At 36.3% G+C, this 9,375-nt stretch overlaps 1 protein-coding gene across 3 annotated transcripts in view; it reads right to left on the reverse strand.

Moving 5' to 3' along the window:
- The window catches only part of LOC139976746 (uncharacterized), a 195,477-nt gene that overhangs the window by 58,249 nt on the left and 127,853 nt on the right, over positions 1–9,375 (reverse strand). For 2 of the 3 annotated variants that reach the window (XM_071985465.1, XM_071985464.1), the window contains 2 exons: positions 6,447–6,692; positions 4,130–4,342 (listed from right to left, as the gene is read on the reverse strand). In XM_071985465.1, the coding sequence (XP_071841566.1) occupies positions 4,130–4,342; positions 6,447–6,692 (459 nt within the window). The remainder of the gene's footprint in view (positions 1–4,129; positions 4,343–6,446; positions 6,693–9,375) is intronic. The other variant, XM_071985466.1, reaches the window with a different exon arrangement.

Genomic DNA, 9,375 nt, shown 5'->3' on the forward strand with positions numbered 1-9,375 from the left:
TGCAAACTGTACATGCCTCAGAGTCTGTTCGGCCTACCACGAAAGTGCTTGCCCACTGCATTTAACATGCCCGAGGATCTGTTCGATACAATTGTCTTGGACATTTCTCCAAAGAGGTGCGTGAACTTATGCAAACCACAAAACCTTTATTCATATTATTATTACGAAATTGCGTGTCACGTGAGATCATGTTTCTTCCACAGATATTATGAACCGTCTAGCAGTGTACAAACCAATTTAAGACTTAGAGATTGTTCACTGCAGGAGAGAGGGCATGAATAAGAATTTGGGGGTTTGTGGGCCTAATTGGCATGCGAGATCTGCTTCTTCGCTTTTCCGAAGCAAATCTGCCAAAATCAAAGGGAAACTTAAGATACAGTAGCTTGGGAGAAATGTGCAAATGATCTAACCATCCATTATCACATTCCATATCCTCCCTGTGGTCAGGTATGGCTTGCAACATACACAGTTTTCAATTGGTGTTACATTACCTGTATCTAATAGCAAAAGTGTTTTTGTGACAAGCTGTTTGTGTTAACCATTGAAGCATTCAATAGGGTGAGTCTGATATCCAGTACTATCATTAACCTTTTTCAAACTCAGGCATCAAATGTTAATTAAAACAGCATTCCTTCCTGACAGTTGTATTTACAAACATTATTATCTATTTCTGAAAGTAAAGAAGTCATGAAATCCACAAACAGCTTCAACATACTCATATTCATTAAATTTGAGCTGATGTTCTCTCATAGGTTGACATATTTTGTATTGGCATCATCCACAACCAACATAATTGTGGCTGTGGTGACTATCTGTTTCTTAAATTATGAACTAAAGGTTTCATCATTCAGTGACAATACAAATATTAGTAACATTTATTATTACAGTATGTTAACAGATGTGTTTAGAGTTAGGGCTTGTACTTATTTGGCCTCCATCTTACTTCAAGTTCAAACTGTCCTCATGTTCTGATATGTCTGACTACATGACAAGCAAAGAAAGGGAATGTCTGCAATAATGTTGTACATAACGTTGAACCAAAGACACACCGTATTAATGTCCAGTTAACCAAATAAACAAAAGAACAAACAATAAGTCAGACAAAACAAGTCCAACCCACAAGAAAATCGAAAACACGGATAGTGAAAGGAAACCTTCACTAACTTGAACAGTAGTTAAACATACGGTTTGCAGGCCTTCATTATCTTGGCAAGTACTGTACAAGTGACAGAAGTAGGAAAGCTTGTATCTGAAGCAGGCTCACACAAAGCAACTAATGTGCCTTGTTCTGCATTGGTGCAGGTTGGAGTTGTAAATGTTGCTACTGCTGAGGTACTCCCCATAGGTGCAGTCACCACAATTTGTTCTGTTGGACAGTTTGGTTCACTTGGTGCTTCATTACATGCCTCTGCTAAAATGTCTTTGTTACAAGCTGTCAGTGCTAACCAAAGCATTTAATGAGCAATAAATAAATAAAAAACAATTTTCCCTCTTTGCTCTTCAGTAAGAATTAACCTTCAACCGCTGCTCTTGGGACACTTTTCCATTTAATAATAATTAAATAATTTGCAAACAACACTGAACAGATTGAATTGTTATGATATGTCAATGAATTGTTTGAAATGGATACTTTCTATCCTAAAACTGCTGCTCTTGAGACACTTTTCTAGTTACTAATAATTAATTAATTGGCAAACAAAACTGAACAGGATTGAATTTTTTGGATAGTTCAGTGGATTGTTTGAAATGGATATCCGTATCAATTCTTGTCAAGGAACTTCACTAAAGGCAATGTAAAATCGTTCATGTTTAATGAAACATCCTAAATAATAGCTTTGATATGGCTATGTATTAAAATGGTCCCTACATTTAGTACAACAAGAAACACAGACAAAGATCATTTAAGTAGTGGAAAGTTCTAAATGATTTTGGTTTACTTTAGGCAAACTATTAGAAAAGGATGATGATATTTTCCTTTGGTGATTTGTTGATCAACATTATTTAATTATATTAAAGTTAGATGGCCAATCGTTTTGATCATGCCAGGAATTTCTTCAGAGCTTTACTAAAACTCATATGACTGAAAATTAGATACAAAATTTTCCATTTGAAAATAATTCCAACGCATTTGGCAGTCAGGCACAATCAAAACCAAGATATCTGCCATATATTAAGCCAAAGATGATTGTTGAGTTTGTGTCTCCTTTCAAAGCTAAACCAACATAACCTTTGTAGCCAATACCAAATAAAACACAAATTTAAAAATGTACGCAACTGTCTCAGTCCTCATTTCATTGTCAGAAAAATAAAAGATCAGAAAGCCAATGGGCTTTATATATCATGGGTCTCTATAAAGCTAGATCTTGCTTTATAGTGATACCTTGTGTCAAGACCAACATCAATAGTGACAATCTTTGTTTTCACAATAAGCACACGACTATAAAAGCAGTCTAGTAACATTATTTAAGAAAAGTATGTCATCTGTAATATCAGTGGTTTAAATGCACCCTCCAAGATACTCTCAGAATTACAAGGTATTTTTGAAACAACAAAATTTGATTGCTTGGCACTCTGCTTGCTTAATTCAAATAATCCAGCTGAAAAATTCAACAAAAGCAATCGATAATGGGCCCCGAAGAATTATACTCTTAAAGGGGCAGCGTAGGTGCAGGAACAAAAACTGTTTACAAAGAGATAACTAAAATTAAAAAAGTATATTAGGGTAAGAGAGTTTTCTACAGTAAGAATGGTATCATTTCCAGCCTTTATTGAACTCTCCAATAAATGAATGTTGCAACAACTCGAAATGACTACCACAGTGCCTATATACATTTACATATACATAAATATATATATATATATAATTGAAAACGTAATGAAAAGGAAAATCCAGAACAGTGAAGAAACTTGCAGCCTCCACCGGGATTCGAACCAGGGTCTCCCACTTTATATGCGGACACCCTAACCACTAGGCTATGGACGCTGAGTGTATGTCCAGAGGTTCGAAACCGGTAAGGAAGGTCGTACTTCCACTGTAGACGTTTGTCACCTGTATCGAACAATACTAGTTCTGTTTTGGTGACATATTTGCCTTACTCTAGAGATCAAACATGATTCTAACCAACTCGAAGTCACTTGTGATTCCTAAATATATATATACTACCATAAATAGAATGTTCTTGTCCTGTCTCACTGCAAGCATGAGTATACCCATGCAGGCAAATTGTTCTCTTTCTGCACAATACGCTTAATACATTTAAATTTCCTATTTACAATTTAGAAAGGAATAAAACAGTATGACCCCAAATTGAAGCATATATTTTTACAACAAAAGCTCATTAAGAATTGGCAGGCAACTAGTAATAAACCGATAGTCTTAGCCTTTGCTGATACTCCTAGTTCTGTTTTCTTAAAGTAAAACATGTATTTGGATTTTCTCAATTATTTTTTTTTTATTCATGTTTTTTGTGGGGGCAGGGAAGATGAAACAGGGTTTTTTTTTTCTTATTTTCTTATTTGAAATGAAACTGAAGCCAAATAAATTACACCTTGATCAGATTTCAGGATCAATTGTTCATAATAAATGGAGTACTAATAGCTTTGATAATGCTATGTGTTTAAGCGATGCCTCCGCTTATGTCCAATGAAAGACAAAAAGAAAAAAATATCATCCAATTAATGAAAAAGTCTGCATGAGTTTTGCTTACTTTAAGCAAACTATTAGAGAAGGTTGTTAATTTAATCTTTGATGAGTGGTACTACACGACCAAGTCGTGTTAACTTTAGACCATCGCGCCTGCCCGACTGATCACTACCCAACTCAACCAGACTGTCGTCATGTATGAAATTGTGGATAATATGGCAGTGTGGACTAGACTACAACTGATCAAGAGTAGTGGGGGAAATTTATGCATAAAGCCTCAATCAGAACTCTAGAATTAATAAGAAAATTGTGCTTCCATCTCAACGCAGATATCTGGATAAACAAGATATAGAATTGGATATAACCCCAATAGTGCTTTATCTTGTGACCAATGTTCCCCAATGTCCTCAACTAATTCCCTTGACTAAAGAAGACAAAATGAAATTCAATGAGATTATATGTCACCCAAGTCTTGTATATTCTTACCTACACTGAAGGTACAGACATCTAGTAAGCCAAGATTATCTGAGCAAAAGCATGTAACAGTAGTAGTAGTTCCTGCTTGGAAAGTGCTTCCAGCTGGAGGGTTGCAAGTGACTGCTAGAGTACCTTGTTCAGCATCATTACAAGTGGGGGGTATTGTGAAACTGTTGACAGTGCCAACTGGACAACCAGACAACTCAGGTTCACTGTTTGGAGCTGTTGAATGAACCAACGAAACCACAACTTGAAGAAATGTCAAATAATTGAGTATTTTTTATGTTAAAAGTAGAACGCAGTCTTATTCTTGGAATTTCACTGTTATATTTTCAGATTATTCATTTGAAATGTATCCATCAAGGCCTAAATTAGTATTCCAGATTTAATACGAATTAGTGTTTCCGTTTCCGTTTCCACTCCGAGATATGGATAAAGGAATAAGAAAAAATGTAATTTATAATTAGATATAACCCCAAATGTAACATAGTGCATCACCAATGACCAATGTTGCCTAATGTCTCAACTTATTCCCTTGACTCCATACAAAACAAAAGAAGAAAAGATGAAATTCAATGAGTTTATATGTCACCCAAGTCTTGTTTATTCTTACCTACAAACACACCGAAGGTACAGAAATCTGATGAACCAAGATTGTCTGAGCAAACGCATGCAACATTTAAATGTGAAGTACACAATTTTGCATCTAAATATTTCAAGAAGGGTAGGAAGAGTTCCAAACCGCAACAAAGGGTTGAAGGGCCTTAATTGAACAATGATTCTCTGACCATTAATATGGAGACAAATAATCACTTTTGCCTCCACACACCACAACCTGGATACGGGCTTGTCTTTGACTGTTAACGGAGACAGATCATGTACCTGAAAACATCATCTTTTAGCTTAGTCTTTCATAAGGGCACCAGAAAGCTACTGTAAGCAACAAATTTACATCACAAGTTTGATTATTCATAAAACATTGCATTATATGTTTAAACACAGAAGTTTGAACTAGAATGTATAGAAATACTGCTATTTCTGTACACTTTTACATTTTTCAGCCGCGGGACAAATGTTGTAGACGATTAACCCTAACATAATGTACAGTGGGGCACTCCTTGCAGCTTGTTCACAGTTAATTCTCTTGCTCAATTTGCCTTAAATTTATGCAAAGTTAGCTTCACAATCAAACAGTGGTGCATGCTGTTTATATTGGATCATCTCTCAAATAGTCAATAAGAGAGAAATGGGACATTCGTAGCAACTAAGTGACTCCAGCTAAAACAGTTTACATGCTTCTACTCACACTACAGCATAATATAACACACAAAACAGTCTGTATCAAACAGTCATCCTCTTGCTTCTATCCCATTGATCATTGAGTATTGCTGGAAGTAGTAAACTGCAATGTTCCAAAATTTAAAAAAAAAGCAATCAGAAACCAGAATACCAACAGGCTTAGCGATTCTTTGTCAAAATTAAAATGAGAACATTTAACATAACCTGCATGCTAGGTTCTTGTATGTCATATTATGCATACCAATCATGAAATACAAGAGTGCATCCAAGTTTTTCTTTTGCAGATAAGTCTGATTACAAGGTCTGCAGACCTTGACCTCTGTCAACCTTAAATTACCTTTGACCATAAAAACTATTTAGTTATTTACTCAATACTATACTGAATACGCATCATGGTCGATTGCTTTTAACCCAGGCTATTACTGATTTTCACCAGGAGGGTTTGATTCACCTCAAAGTGGGAAAACCCCAAAATTCTTGAAATATATCTAATTGCACACTACAAATATAAGTCATTGCCGACATGTATGTATTAAAACTTCCGAAAATGATAAAAAAAAAAAAAACATAATAACATTAAGTTGCAGCTACAGCTAGAAAAGTCTTCAAACATTGACCTCTGTTGACTTCAAATGACATTGACCTCCACCAACTTCAATGGCATCATTGTACTCTAGAAGGTGCAAGTACATACCACATATTACGACCATTCACCCCATACTATTGAGTTATTATTCTAAGACATAGCTTCTCACAATAACAACTCCACACAGTACTACACACACACTATCACTATCGCATAGATTCCCTTTGCCTATTGACAAGGAATCAATACACCATGCAACAAACACTGGAACCAGTTAACAGACATTAATTAATATAACATGTTTAGGAAAGTACAACATGCAACTGAAGGTAAAAATGAGAGATTAAGAATAACTACGACTGGAGGTACGTGAGATGAGAACATGATGGAAACAAATTAGTTTGAGTTATGATGATAGTAAAAAGTTATAGAGGTATTTACAATTCACTTGCACTTGGAATGTGCAAGATGTTGATAGCAATCCACTGTCTGTGCACACACATGTAACATCTGTACTCCCTACAGGAAATGGTGTACCACTAGGTGGGTTGCATGTGGAAATGAGAAAAATGTCTTGTGTATCCAAACAAAATGGTAATGTATAGGATATATCAGTTGAACCACTTCCAGGCGGTGCATTGACAGTCACATCTGGACAGCTTTGGAAAGTCGGACTAGTGTTTATAGCTACAACAATTAAAGCAAACGAAATAAAACGATCAATGATATTGACTTGAGAATTCAAAGAGAATAGGAAATTAAGTTTGATTTGACATCAATTGGTAGTCATATTGGTAGTAAAGGTTTCCATTAATAATTGATTTGACCTACATTCAAGTGAAACCTCTTATACTTTCCCATAACTACTTTTCTGTTATCAATTGTGGAGTGATCCTTGTCTCAGCATGTTTTATTCCTTATGTAGCATGGAGATTCATCCTTACTGAGGGCCCTGTACTTGAGAGCAAGGGCATAGGAACCGGGGTGCTGGGGGTGCGCCAGCCCCCCAGTGAAAAATATGGGGGGCGGAAGTATCATTCCGCCCCCCCCCCCCGCTCCGCAAGTCAGAAAACCCCTTTTTCGTTTCCAAATGAGAAAAAAATCTCATTTGGAGCACCAAATTGCATCTAAGGCCAGGTGAAAATGCAAAATTATTTACAAAATGGAGTGGGTGTTGAAGTGTGCTATATTGCACCAAATTGCATCTGAGGCCACCTGGAATTGCAAAAAAATTCCCTCCCCTTAGACCCCTCCCACAGGCCGGCCATCAGTCTTCAGCCCCCCACTTAAAAGTACCTTCCAACGCCACTGCTTGAGAGTAAACTTACTCAAGTTACTCCTAATGGCAGACTCTGTCAATGTATAAACATGTTTACCATGTTTTAGTACATCAGTTCAGGCTGTAATAATCGAATATATCAAGGTTGTAGTATTTATTAGCAAAATTTACGTATATTACATGTAGACTTAGCTGGCACCTCACAGAAGGTTCCAGTAAATGTGGGGATACATATACATATGAAGATAACTCCATTCGTAAAGCATGTACCGCCATTTTGACATACAACATTTGTGCATGGATCGACTGGAGCTGAAGTGAAGTACAAAAACAAGATTATTTCAGAATGGAATGTCCTGAATACAGCAAGTATAGGTTATGAAAGTGCAAAGGTTGCACAATAGCTGAAAGGAAAAGAAATGGAGTGGCTAAAAATATTTAACTTGAAATGAAAATATGAAATGCATAAGTCAATTAATCAAAGTTGGTGACACAGACATGATTTTAGTCTTGGTCAAGTCGTTTGTAATACTCTTTTACTCGCGTACAAACTGTACATGCCTCAGAGTCTCTTTCTGCCTACCACGAAAGTGCTTGCCCACTGCATTTTACATGCCTGAGGATCTGTCCGATACAAACGTCTTGGACATTTCTCCAAAGAGGTGCGTGAACTTATGTAAACCACAAAACCTTTATTCATGTTATTATTACGAAATTGCGTGTCACGCGAGATCATGTTTCTTCCACAGATATTAGCAACCGTCTACCAGTGTACAAACCAATTTAAGGCCAAGAGATTGTTCACTGCAGGAGAGAGGGCATGAATAAAAATTTGGGGGTATGTGGGCCTAATTGGCAACCTGACTGGCTTCTTCACTTTTCTGAAGCAAATCTGCCAAAATCAAAGGAAAACTTAAGATACAGTAGCTTGAGAGAAATGTGCAAATGATCTAACCAACCATTATCACATTCCATATCCTCCCTGTGATCAGGTATGGCCTGCAACATACACAGTTTTCAATTGGTGCTACGCTACCTGTATCTAATAGCAAAAGTGTTTTTGTGACAAGCTGTTTGTGTTAACCATTGAAGCATTCAATAGGGTGAGTCTGATATCCAGTACTATCATTAACCTTTTTCAAACTCAAGCATCAAAGGTTGATTAAAACAGCATTACTACCTGACAGTTGTCTTTACAAACATATTTCATTATTATCTATTTCTGAAAGTAAAGAAGTCATGAAATCCACAAACAGCTTCAACATACTCATATTCACTAAATTTGAGCTGATGTTCTCTCATAGGTTGACATATTTTGTATTGGTATCATCCACAACCAACATAATTGTGGCTGTGATGACTATCTGTTTCTTAAATTATGAACTAAAGGTTTCATCATTCAGTGACAATACAAATACTAGTAACATATATTATTATGTTAACAGATAATGTGTTTAGAGTTAGGGCTAGTACTTATTTGGTCTCCATCTTAGTTCAAGTTTATATTGATATATTTGACTACATGACAAGCAAAGAAAGGGAATGTCTGCAACATTGTTGTAAAGAACATTGAACCAAAGACACACCGTATTAATAGCCAGTTAACCAAAACAAACAAAAGAACAAACAATAAGTCAGACAAAAACAAGTACAAAATCACAAGAAAATCGAAAACACAGGTAGTGAAACCTTCACTAACTTGAACAATAATTAAACATTCGGTTTGCAGGCCTTCATTTTCTTGGCAAGTACAAGTGACAGAAGTAGCACCCAGAGGAAAGATTGTATCTGAAGCAGGCTCACACAGAGCAACTAATGTGCCTTGTTCTGCATCGGTGCAGGTTGAAGTTGTAAATTTTACAACTGCTGAGGTACTCCCCATAGGTGCAGTCACCACAATTTGTTCTGTTGGACAGTTTGGTTCACTTGGTGCTTCATTACATGCCTCTGCTAGCAAAAATGTCTTTGTTACAAGCTGTCAGTGTTAACCAAAGCATTTAATGAGCAATAAATAAATAAAAAACAATTTTCCCTCTTTGCTCTTCATTAAGAATTAACCTTCAACCGCTGCTCTTGGGACACTTTTCCATT

Source organism: Apostichopus japonicus, chromosome 12 (assembly GCF_037975245.1).
Source record: "Apostichopus japonicus isolate 1M-3 chromosome 12, ASM3797524v1, whole genome shotgun sequence".
Lineage (NCBI taxonomy): Eukaryota > Metazoa > Echinodermata > Holothuroidea > Aspidochirotida > Stichopodidae > Apostichopus > Apostichopus japonicus.